General features: G+C 41.3%; 1 protein-coding gene across 2 annotated transcripts in view; it reads left to right on the top strand.

Moving 5' to 3' along the window:
- Window positions 1–16,445, top strand: part of LOC126299610 (myotubularin-related protein 2) — a 160,839-nt gene that overhangs the window by 135,612 nt on the left and 8,782 nt on the right. For both annotated transcript variants that reach the window (XM_049991643.1, XM_049991644.1), the window contains one exon: window positions 3,568–3,772. In XM_049991643.1, coding sequence (XP_049847600.1) covers window positions 3,568–3,772 — 205 coding nt within the window. The remainder of the gene's footprint in view (window positions 1–3,567; window positions 3,773–16,445) is intronic.

Raw genomic sequence — 16,445 nt, 5'->3', positions numbered from 1 at the left:
TGTGTGGTACATTTGAGGTAGCCCACTCTACCCACACCTGCCACCTGACAGTTTCTCCGTCTTCCATCCTGTCCCACCCTCCAAATTCACATCCCACATTGCCTTCAGCATGTGTCACTTTCCGTCAACCGCGACAATCGTGCCAGCCCTTATACCTGTCGCCTCTCCCTCCTTGATTCCTAGCCAGCAAACCAGCTGCCTCCCTCCGAGCTGCTAGCCACTCACCCCCAGTCCCTTTCCCAGCCTCCCACCTCCCTCTCCCTCTACCTACCTCACACAACAGTATCCCCACCACAACCAGTCCACCTGCCACAAAAAAGCATGTGTGCATTGAAGTGTGTGTGTGTGTGTGTGTGGGGGGGGGGGGGGGGTGGTTATTTTACTCTAGCTCAGCAAAGGATAAGATCTGAATGCTAGCAAGTTCTCTTCCTTTTGTGTGTGCTGACCAACAGCTCAATGCTTCTGCTTTTTGGTGAGTGGTATCGTTTAATCCTAAAGTATTTACATTCTACAAGAACTTTCCTACAACAGAAATACATGTTTAATCACACGAGTATGGCAAAAAAACTACTACCAGGAAGGAGAAGCTGATTGTAAATTACTCTTATGAATATTTGAGTGAATTATTCTGTTTGTCTTATTATTGCAATTTTTACTAAGCATTTCGCATTTAGGTTCAGTAGGAAGTGATTTGAATTCGGCAGTTTTTCAGAGCATGTACTCGTATGTTTGTGCTCTATCTGCTCTGCAGTTGATTGTAACTGTTGTAATGGTAGAGTTCACAGTAATTTCTTTAGACCAGATGTGATTTAATGAACTACACTTCCTTTGTATTTCCATAAATTTGCAAGTGATATCTGATGTCAGTCAAAAACAATGTTAATTAGTATAAAAAACTCTTTCAGTTTGAACATCTTTCTCATAAAATTTGTTTGCTATGGTGTATTGCTGATAATTTAGTGTGTGGTTTTGTAAATCTAACTTACTGATAGAAAAAACAATGTAGTTTTACAAAATCTCTATGTGCCAAAAATATGTGGGGTCCTCTTCTCTGATATGGAGGCAGTTGTTATGATAGGAGTAGGGTATGTAATGAACAACTGAATGACTGAAAGAAAAGTGTCAACACTACTTTCCTGGTTACAGACATATCCTTGTTTCTTCTTGATATATCATCATTTGTTTCTTATTTGAGAAATTCTTCTCTGGAGACATCACACCAGGACCTTCTGTGCTGTTTTCTCCACGTATTCTTTATATTTTGTCATTATTGCTTGTGGCTGGTTTGATGATGTGGTCAGGTTAAACAGTATTTTATTTGGTACAAGGTCAATCGAAACTTCAGAAAATTGACATTAGTATAGTATTAAAAGTAAGCAAAACATATTTTAACAGTAAGTGTTCGGGACTAAATATTAAGAAATATTAAATTTTGTAATGCAATAAGTATTGAAATATGAAGTTGTGATCTTAACGGTTTCAATCAAAAATTTCAATTTTATTCAGGTTAATATATGGTATTGCAAACACAATCTGCAGAATTAAATTTTTCACTGACAGGGTGTGAGAAGTAATATTACTTTTGTAGGAGCCAGTAGCATAATCATTGTGGGGAACATATGGCAATAGTGTCAAATTAAAGTATTTATACGAGGGGCATTTCACATTGAGTTACACTTCAAAATCCCATCCATCATGGAGTACCATTTGACTAATAATTACAGTTGCAACTGTGAGTGCTATTGGTCTAACTGTAGGTAACAGAACATTCACTAGAAGTGTAATCCCTGCATCTTACAGCCAATTATGTGAGCAGGCAACATGGAATGTGGTCTTGAAAGACTGTGCTGGACAACATAGTTTCTATTGGGGGGGGGGGGGGGGCGAAAACATTTTGGATATTCACAGGTGATTCGTGCCTGTGTTTGTAGAGTGTGCACCATCACAAAAATATTATATGACAATACGACAATGCTTGCCCCCATAGGAGTTGGAAAGATACGGCTGCCATCACTGAAATGGGGTTCCTGGTACTGCAATGCATATTGTCTCCTTCTAAATTGACCCCTTTAACTACTGTAGGCCCTTCATGAACAACTTTTTTATAGTCTGTCACACCCACCACAAGACAGCTGCTCACAGTTTCTGGAAGTCTGGGAAATGATGTCCAGATAGAGATTTTTTTCATAGCCTTGAACAGGTGGTAACTGGAAGGGGCCAAGTCAGGAGAACAGGAAAATACTGAGGGTGTGGCAGTACCTGAAATACCATTTCAGCAGTGGCAGCTACGGTTTTCAGGCTTGTATGGGGATAAGCAGTGTTGTTTTGCAAGAGCACTTTTCCATGATAGTGCATTCTCTTCAGATGTCAGTGATTGCTGTGTATAGCCACAATGTTTACATCCTCATTCCACAGAAACCATGTCATCCGTTGCTGTCCTTGAAGATCAGATTCTTCGTTGTCCACTCAATTAATGACAGCAGTTGGGGAAAATAGGTTTTGCTGTGCATGAATTGCACATCTAGCGATTGTCTTGCCACCTATGCTTAGACCAAAGTATAACACAGGGTGTTACAAAAAGGTATGGCCAAACTTTCAGGAAACATTCCTCACACACACAGAAAGAAAATATGTTATGTGGACATGTGTCTGGAAACGCTTACTTTCCATGTTAGAGCTCATTTTATTACTTCTCTTCAAATCACGTGAATCATGGAATGGAAACACACAGCAACAGAACGTACCAGTGTGATTTCAAACACTTTGTTACAGGAAATGTTCAAAATGTCCTCAGTTAGCGAGGATACATGCATCCACCCTCAGTCGCATGGAATCCCTGATGCGCTGATGCAGCCCTGGAGAATGGCATATTGTATCACAGCCGTCCACAATACAAGCACAAAGAGTCTCTACATTTGGTACCGGGGTTGCGTAGACAAGAGCTTTCAAACGCCCCCATATATGAAAGTCAAGAAGGTTGTCCTTCAATTTGGCCAACTGGTGGTGAATCGAGGAAGTACAGTACATACTGACGAAACTAAAATGAGCTCTAACATGGAAATTAAACATTTCCGGACACATGTCCACATAACATCTCTTCTTTATTTGTGTGTGAGGAATGTTTCCTGAAAGTTTGGCCGTACCTTTTTGTAGCTCCCTGTATACTTGTAACCATAATTATGAGTCAAATCGCGCACTATGACTGACTGGGAAAAAGTAAAATGTAAATCAATAAGGAATGACCTTCACATAATAAAAAAAATGTACGTAAACTTCTCTTTATGACAAGTTAGACATTGGAATGGGAAAACATTCATCTGATATAAGTTAAATAGAATGTAAACAAATGTAATCTTAGGTATTCTGTTATGGAAGTTTTCACTGGTTAGGTGCTGTTAACAATGAACTCTGCAATCTCCGGCATTCTAATGTGTTGACCCCACTAACCTCCCATACTTACACTTTTTTAATTTAAGGAAAACTGTTGTTATGATAATTTTCACCCATTGAATTCCAGTACTGTAATATATGACCTACCAGCATTAAGCCATATATTTTTATTGACAGTGACCGTGAGCGAGTAGCAGAAGGTGTGAAGCAGAGAACTGTGTCACTGTGGTCATACACTAACTCAAACTTGAATGATTACAAGAATCCACTGTATTGGGCAGATAATCAGCAGCAGACAGTAATTATACCTGTTGCTAGTATGCGGCACATCCAACTGTGGAAGGGTCATTATTGCCGCTGGAATCCTAGCATGCGGCCACAGGTGAGCCATAGCTATATGTGCATGTCTGAATCAGAAAGGTCAGTGCTGAATGCATAGGAAGAAGGTAACTGTTGTTATTCAGATATGATAAAAACTGCTCACTTTTGATTAATTTATGAGACATGAGAAGAATGTTTTGGGTACTGTTTAACCCCTTTGCTGCTGTGGACATGTATGCATGTCCTGCTACACTGTTCCTCAGGTTCTGTGGGTGTGTACATGTGCACTGCTTGAGTTTTCCACAGTGCTATGGACATCTGCATGTGTCCTGAGCTGCCAACGTCTCACTGTTGTGGACGAGTTACTTCCATATCTCGGTGAATGAAAAAGATGAAAGCATTTATCATATAATATATATGCCTCATTGTATGCTATCATTTGCAAAATATCTCATTCCAATATCTTGAATTGTTTGAGATACAGTGATTATTATGACCACTATTCGTGATGCAGTACGACGTGACTGGGTGTGTAGGACGCGACTGTCCATCAGATATAAATTCCAATAACTCGAGAATGAAATGAGATACCTTTGTGCTCTTAAATTTAAATGAATTTTTTTTATCTTATATACATTTCATACACTGCAATGCATGAGTGAAAATCAACCATACGCAAAGTTTATGCAGTGTGTTTTCACCTCTGCAAACTCTTTGAAATGTCATACAATGTTTTACTTAATTTGATGCACCATGGTAAGTATGACAGGTAATGAAAATAAATTCAGTTCTTTATCAAGTTAAGACACTGCACTGTAAGATGCTCAAAAAATCGGTGTTTTTCACCAAATATTTTCCAAAAAGGCAAATGATAAATATTTTGTATTGACTGGAAAGCCATCTCTTAGTACAGGAACCAGCATTTGGCGAGGAAAAAAAAAAAAAAAAAAAAAAAAAGAGGCCAGTGTGGAAACTCTTTAAAGATGAGACTGTTGATAAAGTAATTTGTAACATAGCCTGAACATTACAGAATCATTGCTGCTGTGTGCAGTATGTAAGGTAAGATGGATGCTACTGAGCCGTATGTGAAACAGAGCTTAGTGAGCATCATGATACAGGGCAGCACAGGGAACAGTAAAATTTAAAGTAACGTAATCTGCACCAATAAACATAGGAAAAACATTTTTTATTGACAAAAGTCGTTTTATAAAATGTCACAAACTCTCTCTTTACTTCTTTAAGATGACATCACAAAGGTGCGCCCTCTTCACAGTCTAATAGCTTGTTATGGAAACTCCAGAATGCTCAGAACGTGTCTCGAGGAAAAGCACTGATTTCATCTTCAATCTTCTATTTCCATTCACGAATAATTGGTGGATGTGTGTGGGATACATTGCGTTTAATATGTCCCCACAGGGGGAAACTGCATACACAAAGATCAGAATATCACCATTACATAAAATGATGCACATTCCAACCAATTCTCAAATGGCTTCCCTTGGTTGTTGAGCTGTGCTTGATGTGGCTCCGTCATCCTGAAACTACATGTTTTCGATGTTGACATCATGGAGTCTTGGTATAAAGGATGTGGATTTTAAGGTTGTTGCAATGCCATCTTTACAATCAAAAAAAAGTGAGGGCCAATGACACCATGATACGATAACGCAAATCATACTGTAATATTGGTGCTATTTAATGAATGCTCATAAACCTTTCAAGGATTTTCCAGTGCCCAGTAACATAAATTTTGTTTGTTAACATATGTGATAATGTGGAAGTTGGCTTCATAAGATATCCATATGTTGTTAAAGAAATTGGCATCCTCATTGATTTTAGCCAACACGCTTTTCCTTAACTTCCTGCATGACAAAGGGTCTCATAGATTTAATTGCTGCACAGTCTCTGACTTACAGGGGTGGAACTTTAATTCCTGCAGTATTCCTCATACACTTTGTGGCCCAATCTCAAGTGTTACTTTCGTTTATTCACACGTCAAGTTCCATAGGACCAAATTGAGGAACAAATCTCCAAGGTCATGGAACGTGTCGGTATGTGAAATAACAACATAAAAGTAATAACAGATGAAAAAGATGTTTATGAATCCAAAAAAAGTCAACACATAAGTTTAAGTAAACGCAATCAATAATACAACAACAATCAGCTTAATTTTTCAAAGAACTTCTCCATACAATAGAAGTGACCCATGAGGAAACTCTTTGGTTTCGATTTGAAAGTGTGTGTATTATTGCTAAGATTTTATAATTCGTATTGAAAATGGATGCGGCAGTATACTGCACACCTTTCTGGACAAGAGTTAAGTCCAATCAAAATGTAGATTTGATTTCTGCCGAGTATTAACTCAGTGGAAGATGCTTATTCTTGGGAATAAGCTAATATTGTTAACAAGAAATGACAGTAAGGAATGTATATATTGTGACGCCAGTGTGAAAATACCCAGACTCGTGAACATAGGTCGGCAAGAAGTTTGTGAACATACACCACTTATTACCCGAACAGCCTGTTTCTGAGCCAAAAATATCCTTTTAGAATGCGAAGAGTTGCCCCAAAATATAATACCATACAACATAAGCAAATGAAAATGAGCAAAGTACACTGATTTTTGTGTCAAACAATCACACACTTCAGATACCATTTGAATAGTAAAAATGGAAGTATTGAGTCTTTGAACAAGATACTGAATGTGGGCATTCGACGACAGTTTACGATCAATCTGAACACACAGAATTTTGAACTGTTCTGTTTCACTAATCATGTGCCCATTCTATGAAATTGAAATGTTAGGTTTTGTTGAATTGTGTGTTAGAGACTAAAAGCGGATTCTTACTGTGATTTAGCATTAGTTTATTTTCTACAAGCTATCAACTTATGTCATGAACTGCATTATTTAAACCGAGCCAGTGTTGCATGGAATATCCTTTACTACCAAGCTAATGTCAACAGCCAACAGCAATATTTAAGAGTTACTCATAATACTAGAGGGCATATCATTTGTACAAATAAGGCACAGGAGTGGCCCCAACACTGATTCCTGGGACACCACGCACTTGACTGTACCCAACTCAGACCCCCACATCACAGCCATTTTCATTGTGAATAATGACCTTTAGCTGTCTGTTGTTAAAGTAAGAGGTAAACCAATTGAGAGCTAATCCCCATATTCTGTAATGGGCCAACGTCTGGAGCAATATTTTGTGATCAACACAATCGAACGCCTTAGTTAAATCAAAAAATATGCTTAGAATTTGAAACCTTTTGTTTAACCCATCTTGTACCTCACAGAGAAAAGAGAATGTAGTATTTTCAGTTGTTAAACGACTTCTAAAGCCGTGCTGTACATTTGATAGCAAATTGTGTAATATAAAATGACCACTTATCCTTACATACACAGCCTTTTAAATAAATTTAGCAAAAAATTGATGGCATAGAAATAGGTCTAAAATTGTCTACATTATCCCTTCCTCCATTTTTATAAAGTGGTTTTAGTACTGAGTACTTTAATCGCTAAGGAAACTGAGCATTCCTAAAGGAAAACTTACAGATAAGGCTAAATGCAGGGCTAACATGTGCAGCACTGTACTTTAATATTCTGCTAAGCACTCCGTCATAACCATGAGAGTTCTTAGTCCTCAATGATTTAATTATTGACTCAATCTCCCCCTTGTCTGTATCGCAGATGAGTATTTCAGACATCAATCTTGGAAAGTCATTTGCCAGGAGAGTTGTAGAAACTAAATTTTTATTTAATTCACCAGCACTGCTCAGAAAATGGCTGTTAAATACTGTACATATATCTGATTTATCAGTAACAGAAATATTTTTACTACAAACTGACTTTATTCTGTTGACCTTGTGCTGCTGACCACACACTTCCTTCACAACTGACCATATGGTTTTATTTTTATCCTGTGAATTAGCTATTCTATTTGCATACGACATACTCTTTGCCTTCCTAATAACATCTTTAAGCACCTTACAGTACTGTTTGTAATGGACTACTGTAGCTTGATTGTGACTACTTCTAACATTTTGATGTAATTTCTAATTTGTTTTACACGATATCCTTATCCCACGTGTCAGCCACCCAGGCTGCCTTTTACTGCTAGTACCCTGTTTAGAACATTCTAATGGAAAGCAACTATCAAAGAGCATGAGAAATATGTTAAGGAAAGCATCATATTTATCATCTATGTTCTCAGCACTATGAGCATCCTGCTACTCATGTTCCTTAACAAAGTTTAAAAAACTTTCTATTGCTGTTGGATTAATTGTAATTATATGTGACATTTGTTTGAGTGCAAAAGCCTTTGAATGTTAGAATTTGTGCATCATGGTCTGAAAGGCCATTCACCCTTTTACTAACAGAATCCCCATCTAGTAATGAAGAATGAATAAAAATATTGTCTATGGCTGTGCTACTATTCCCCTGCACAATAGTTGGAAAAAACATAGTCAGCATTAGATCATACGAATTTAGGAGATCTATCAACATCCTTTTTCTTGCACCTATATAAACAAAATTTATATTGAAGTCACCACATGTAACTATTTTCTGGTACTTCCTATCAAGTGAATCGAGAACCCCCTCCAGCTTGAGCAGAAAGGCTCTGAAATCAGAATTAGGGGACCTATAAACAACAACAATTAGAAGCTTTCGCAACTCACAGTTGCTTCATCAGGCAAGAGGTAAGGAGAGGGAGAGACGAAAGGATGTGGGTTTTAAGGGAGAGGGTAAGGAGTCATTCCAATCCCAGGAGCGGAAAGACTTACTTGGGGGGGGGGGGGGGGGGGAGAGAAAGGACAGGTCTACTACACTGGCGCACCCCCATATATATATAATATCTCCGCACATATACAGACACAAGCAGACATGTAAAGGCAAAGAGTTTGGGCAGAGATGTCAGTCGAGGCGGAAGTACAGACGCAAAGATGTTGTTGAATGACAGGTGAGGTATGAGCGGCAGCAACTAGAAATTAGCAGAGGTTGAGGCCTGGTGGGTAAGGGGATGAGAGGATATATTGAAGGGCAAGTTCGCATCTCTGGAGTTCTGATAGGTTGGTGTTGCTGGGAAGTATCCAGATAACGCGGACGGTTTAACACTGTGCCAAGATGTGCTGGCCGTGCACCAATGCGTGTTTAGCCACAGGGTGATCCTCATTACCAACAAACACTGTCTGCCTGCGAATGGACAGTTTGTTGCTGGTCATTCCCATATAGAAAGCTTCACAGTGTAGGCAGGTCAGTTGGTAAATCACGTGGGTGCTTTCACACGTGGTTCTGCCTTTGATTGTGTACACCTTCCAGGTTACAGGTCTGGAGTAGGTGGTGGTGGTGGTGGTGGTGGTGGTGGTGGGAGGGTGCATGGGACAGGTTTTACACTTTGGGCGGTTACAAGGGTAGGAGCCAGAGGGTAGGGAAGGTGGTTTGGGGATTTCATAGGGATGAACCAAGAGGTTATGAAGGTTAGGTGGACAGCGGAAAGACACTCTTGGTGGAGTGGGGATAATTTCATGAAGGATGGATCTCACTTCAGGGCAGGATTTGAGGAAGTCGTATCCCTGCTGGAGAGCCACATTCAGAGTCTGATCCAGTCCCAGAAAGTATCCTGTCACAAGTGGGGCACTTTTGGGGTTCTTCTGTGGGAGGTTCTGGGTTTGAGGGGATGAGGAAGTGGCTCTGGTTATTTGGTTCTGTACCAGGTCGGGAGGGTAGTTGCGGCATGCGAAAGCTGTTTTCAGGTTGTTGGTGTAATGATTCAGGGATTCAGGACTGGAGCAGATTCGTTTGCCACGAAGACCTAGGCTGTAGGGAAGGAACCGCTTGATATGGAATGGGTGGCAGCTGTCATAATTGAGGTACTGTTGCTTGTTGGTGGGTTTGATGTGGACGGATATATGAAGGTAGCCATTGGACAGATGGAGGTAAACGTCAAGGAAAGTGGCATGGGATTTGGAGTAGGAGCAGCTGAATCGGATGGAACCAAAGGAGTTGAGGTTGGAGAGGGAATTCTGGAGTTCTTCTTCACTGTGAGTCCAGATCATGAAGATGTCATCAATATATCTGTACCAAAGTTTGGGTTGGCAGGCCTGGGTAACCAAGAAGGCTTCCTCTACGTGACCCATAAATAGGTTGGCTTACGAGGGGGCCATCCTGGTACCCATGGCTGCGCCCTTTAATTGTTGGTATGTCTGGCCTTCAAAAATGAAGAAGTTGTGAGTTAGGATGAAGCTGGCTAAGGTAATGAGGAAAGAGGTTCTAGGTAGGGTGGCAGGTGATCGGCGTGAGAGGAAGTGCTCCATCGCAGCGAGGCCCTGGAAGTGCAGGATATTTGTGTATAGGGAAGTGGCATCAATGGTTAGAAGGATGGTTTCCGGGGGTAACAGATTGGGTAAGGATTCCAGGCATTCGAGAAAGTGGTTGGTGTCTTTGATGAAGGATGGGAGACTGCATGTAATGGGTTGAAGGTGTTGATCTATGTAGGCAGAGGTACATTCTGTGGGGGCTTGGTAACCAGCTACAATGGGGCAGCCGGGATGATTGGGTTTGTAAATTTTAGGAAGTAGGTTGAAGGTAGGCGTGCCGAGTGTTGGTGGGGTCAGGAGGTTGATGGAGTCAGGTGAAAGGTTTTGTAGGAGTCCTAAGGTTCTGAGGATTCCTTGAAGCTCTGCGTGGACATCAGGAATGGGATTACCTTGGCAAACTTTGTATGTAGTGTTGTCTGAAAGCTGACGCAGTCCCTCAGCCACATACTCCCGACAATCAAGTACCACGGTCGTGGAACCCTTGTCCGCCGGAAGAATGACGATGGATCGGTCAGGCTTCAGATCACGGATAGCCTGGGCTTCAGCAGTGGTGATGTTAGGAGTAGGATTAAGGTTTTTCAAGAAGGATTGAGAGGCAAGGCTGGAAGTGAGAAATTCCTGGAAGGTTTGGAGAGGGTGATTTTGAGGAAGAGGAGGTGGGTCCCGCTGTGACGGAGGACGGAACTGTTCCAGGCAGGGTTCAATTTGGAAAGTGTCTTGGGGAGTTGGATCATTAGAAGTAGGATTAGGATTATTTTTCTTCATGGTAAAGTGATATTTCCAGCAGAGAGAACGAGTGTAGAACAGTAAATCTTTGACGAGGGCTGTTTAGTTGAATCTGGGAGTAGGGCTGAAGGTGAGGCCTTTGGATAGGACAGGTTTCGGATTGGGAGAGAGGTTTGGAGGAAAGGCTAACTACTGAATTAGGGTGTTGTAGTTCCAGATTGTGTTGATTAGAATTTTGAGGTTTGGGGGGGGGGGGGGGGGGAGTGGAGCTGGAAGTGGGAGATTGAGTAGATGGGAGGGAGGTTGAGGTTTATTGGAAAGGTTGTGGAGGGTGAGTGAGTTGATCTGTATCCTGGTAAAGGAAGCCTCTGAATTGTGAAATTATTGAAGTGTTGCTCCAATATACCAATAATTTCAGAGTCAACATCTGTGAGCAGTTCACTACCTTTATATCTAATACCTCTTATATTTTGATGAAATATGCTAGTTCCTTCTCTACGTGGAAACATAACGTCCTCTGAAGGTGAGCCCTTAGTCATAGGGACTTTCTTTAAGCAGGTATACCTATTTGAATGCCACCTGGAGGCTTCTTGTTAAAGACTGGGCCATTTTCTTTAAAATTACCCACCCGCATAGCTACTGCATGTGGAGATGGCACACATCCATGATAATGCTGTTGAAGTTTTGTTTGTGCAACAGACTCTCACACTGCTTGTAAAATGCTCTCACAGCAATAGCAAGTTCCACACCATTCCAATGCTGCAAGATTGCTAAATGGCTACACTTTGACAACTACTGCACATCAGTTCCGAACAACTGCTGGCACTACACTGTTAACAATACTGACATTCAAAATTTAGTATGGAATATTAAATGGATGGAATGTTTACATTGAAGAAGTGTGAATATCCGGATAACACTATACAATACTATTGGTATTTTAATGCAGTAATTGGATGAGAAACAAAGTTTAAAGACATTCTTGGGTGCCACTCAGCACATGAAGAGACCATCAGAAATGGAATATACCTTGTTTAATTATGTGAGAACCATAAACTTTACCTAATGTCTTCACGTTTTCGTCACCTGCCAGGGAATGCAAACAACATGGCCATCACCTAATACAGAAGTAGGAGAGTTCTAGACAGACAGTTTTGATGTACCTCTAGGCACACAGCCCATAAATAACAATTGTCAGGGTCAAAAAAGGAGAGAAGTTTAGCCTCTGACCACCATGTTTCCCCTAAGAAGTCCAAACAGTAATAACACAACAACCACTGTGTTCCAATTCAGAACCAAGAAACTGAAAAAAAAGACAATAAATTCAAAGAGCTTGCTCAACCAGCAGAGGAGGACTTCCAGAATATAAAAGCACAGTTGGCACTGGCTGCAAAAAAATTTGGCACCCTTCAAAAAGAGAAACAAACACATTTGTATAATGACTGTGAAAAGGCATTGAGGAATTGTGTAATTGCTAGGATAAAATGCCTAAGATACAAGAAAGAATATATGGTCATATATTTATGCAGTGAATGCAAACAGTAAAGCAAATACACAGTGAGAGGGAGAAGTACAACAAGGAACTATTGAATGCTATATAAGAGAATAGTGAAATGGTCCTCCGATTACTATAGAAACTTTAAAGTTATAATACAAACTTTCTTCCAGCTTCTAAATTGTGGAAAACCAATCGTCAAAGCTGTTAGTGAATCCTCAAATCCCATGCCATTATTTTTTTGTGATGTAAATTTCATACAGTTACAGCAAGGCTACTTCAATAAACAAAATGCAGAACAGACCCATACTGTCTCATTGTAAAAACGGAATGTAATATGTGTGTTCAAGATTTTTTTAATCATTTAGCATACAGAGAAGCCTGAAACAAGTATGACTGCACTTACCCTGTTCAGATGACCACAGCTACCCCTAAAAAGTTATCATATACAATAAGGCTGAATATTAAACTTCCTGGCAGATTAAAACTGTGTGCCCGACCGAGACTCGAACTCGGGACCTTTTCTGCAAGGTTCGCAGAAGAGCTTCTGTAAAGTTTGGAAGGTAGGAGACGAGATACTGGCAGAAGTAAAGCTGTGAGTACCGGGTGTGAGTTGTGGTTCGGTAACTCAGATGGTAGAGCACTTGCCCGCGAAGGCAAAGGTCCCGAGTTCGAGTCTCGGTCGGGCACACAGTTTTAATCTGCCCGGAAGTTTCATATCAGTGCACACTCCGCTGCAGAGTGAAAATCTCATTCAGGGCGAATATTAATTCTCCCTCCTCATCACTAACCTCTAGTGGTCACCTTAGTTCATCTGTCCATGTTAGAGAGGACACTTCTCTCCCTCTTCCTCCCTCTCCCACCATAAAATTGCATTTTCACTGGGACCTTAGACCACTCCACCTGTGTAATAAAGACCTGCACCCAAGTGACACAACATAGCAGAAGGGGTAATTCTACCAGCAATTACTCCTGCATCACAACCCTATGCCCTATTGACAGTCAGCAGCTGCAAGTGGCCCAGACATTGAGCCACAGTGCAGCCCCTCCTCATCTGTACCAAATTCTTATGTCTCTTGTAGGGTGCCTAAAGGATGCTGCATTCTCAGAATGCTATACAATAATTCAAGCAAAGTCACACTAATAGTTTTTATTAAAAATAAGAAGAATGACAATACTTAACTTGGAATTTACAATGGTGTCGCAAGTGGGGGGGGGGGGGGGGGGGGGGCGGGGCGACATGTAACATTAATCCAAGTCCTTTGCTATATACAATGTTCATGCAAGTTTGACACACAGTTTGTGGATCTCTAATAACTGCTATCGTAGTGTTCTCTGCTAGTCCTGTCCGAATACTGAGCAGCCAAGGCTGGCAGGAGTGGCACTTATATTCTCACCTTGTAGAGGTAGTTCCTGTCATGGTGCAGTCCTAATCTGTGCACCATTGGCTGACGTCATTTCACCGCCTTCTCTTCCCTTGCGTTCTTAATCTTTGTTCTGGCACTTGTGATTATGCCAAAACATTCCGCCTCCCCCTCCCCCCCCCAAACGATAGACTGTCGTCATGTAGTTAGTGCGACCAGGGTGGAAGAGGCAGGAGTGTGGGCAGATCGCCGGGCTGGAAACTGTGGCTGCAGGGGACATCAAGCTTCTGGCCGTATCCCACCTCCGGCCTGCGCTCTTGCGGAAACATCCCCCGGAAAACGATCAGAAGGGTACGTGTCCACCTCTTGCTGCCATGAACCGTATGAAGGTAGGACGAGAGGAGGTGGAGGCGGCGAGGGCTCAGTCTCCATGGGGTCATCTAGCGGTGTTGTGGGGACACCCTCTGGTGGCTGCTGTGGCAACTCTGTCCTCTAGATCCGTGAATCTGGGGAAAGAAAGACTGAAAGATCATCGTGTACATGACAAGACATGAAATTGATTTTGATGGCGGCGCTGCAAGCCATCTGGACCTGAAAGAAGATACATACAAGTGCCAAGTTGACAGGTGATCTCACCTCATGCCCACCCTCTGCTGCCATTAAAAACCCTTTAAAAGACAATATCATACGACTTTAAGTGATACTTGCAGCTTTCCTTTGGTGCCGGATGCTGAGGAGGGTGGAGCAGTATCCGATGGTGGTGGCCATGAAGCAATTCTGCCAGCAATGGTCCATCTCGTGGGTGCTAACAATACGAGATGAGAAACAGTTGCAATGCTTGATCTCTGGTGTGTGTGTAGAGTGAAGTTTGTTCATCTGTTGCTTGAAGGTTCTTACAAAACTTTCCGCTCTGCCATTTGACTGTGGATGGAATGGTGCAATAGTTAGATACTGTACACCATTGCATTGACAGATCTTTCAAATTCATTTGACAAGAACTGGGGTCCGTTGTCTGACACTCTCACTTCAAGTAGATCGTCAAGGCAAAAATTCGATGACAACACCTAAATTCTGTTACATGACATTGTCGAGGCCTTTGGCACAGCGAAAGGAAACTTGCTATATGAGTCAACCACAACCAACCAATGGGTGTTCCAAAAAGGTCCTGAGAAGTCTATGTGCACATGTGGCCATGGAAATTACGACTTAGGCCAAGCAGAGATTTTTTTGTGGTGGAGCAGACTGATTTTCCACATATACGTGACACTGCGACGTCATCTGTTCTGTTGAGCGTCTAAGTACATGTCGACGCACTGGCTGTTTAGCACGAACAATCCCCTTGTGTCCTTAGTGAAGTAACTGCAACACTTCTTTTTGCAAAGCTTTAGGGATCAACGCAAGTAACTGTCCACTGTTACTTGGAACAAGAATTACACCTTTCTTTACAGTGAGGCTATGCTGATGTGCAAAGTATTGGTGCACTACAGATTTCTTTATGCTAGGCAAGAAATGAGGCCAAGATGCGCATATGTACTTCAGCAAAATGTTCAAATCTGGATCAGCTTCCGTGGCCTGTGCAATCTTCGTGTAGTTCAGCAGGAAAGATTAAAGCAATTCAGAATCCTAAGCATCCATGTGACACCAAGAGTGCAGCAGAAGCATCAGAGTCTGTATCAGGGCCAATCAGAAGACGTGATAGTGTTCCCATTGCCATGTTGAGATGTTGGATGATACACAATCATGTACTGGTATTGAGACAACAACAAAGCCCATCATTGCAATTTTTGAGTGGTTCGTACAGGAACCAGTTTTGTCGGATGAAACAGAGACTGCAAAGGCTTGTGATCCGTTACTAAGTAGAATTTTCTGCCATACAAGTAGTGGTGAAATTTGGTGATACCATGCACAATAGCCAAAGCCTCTTTTTCAATTTGTAAATAGCTACACTGAGCTTTGGACAACACTTTTGATATGAAAGTAACAGGCCTGTCTTTATCACCAATTCTGTGCAAAAGCACTCCGAATTAGGAAGCAGCAACTTGCGATACGACTTGTTTTACAGGATCAAAGTGAACTAAGCATCGATCACTGAGCAATGCATCTTTAAGTTTTTGAAAAGCCACTCTCTTGTGCCTCAAGCGAAGCAGTGGAGCTGCAATTTGTGCAGCATTTCATATAAACCGAATATAATAGTTCATTTTCCCTGAAACTGACTGTAATTCTGTGATATTGCGATGAACTGGCGCGTCTCATATGGCTAACAAATGCGACTGAAGAGGCTGTACACATTGACTGTTTGACATGTCCAAGATACTGCAACTCAGGTTTAAAAAATTTACACAAGAAACAAAGCACGTAAATTTGCATTATGTTTTTCAGGTGTGTGACCTGCTATTACAATATCATCCAAATACTTTGAACAGTTTGACACATGCACAGTCAGCTGTTCCAAATACCATTGGAAAATATAGGGTGTGAAAGCACTGCCAAAAGGTAAACACAAATATTTAAACAAGCCCATATGAGTATTTACTACACATGCTTTTTGAGAGTCTTTATTGAGTGGCATTTGAAGATACGCATCACACACATCAATTTTTGAAATGTAGCGACCAGCGCCTAATCTGTCCATGACATCCTGTGGGTGTGGCAATGGATAAGTATAAATCACAGTTCCTGGGTTGACTGTAGACTTAAAGTAAACACAGAGGCAAATGCGACCTGAAGGTTTGGAGAGCAAAACCCGTGGACTTGCCCATTGGCAAGCTGATATGGGTGCAATAACACCGCTATCTTGAAATTCTTTAGAGTTCAGCAGTGACGTTATC

Source organism: Schistocerca gregaria, chromosome X, assembly GCF_023897955.1.
Source record: "Schistocerca gregaria isolate iqSchGreg1 chromosome X, iqSchGreg1.2, whole genome shotgun sequence".
Taxonomy (NCBI): Eukaryota; Metazoa; Arthropoda; class Insecta; order Orthoptera; family Acrididae; genus Schistocerca; species Schistocerca gregaria.
Note: the sequence above shows the minus strand (reverse complement) of the source record. Positions and strands in the feature narration are given on the sequence as shown.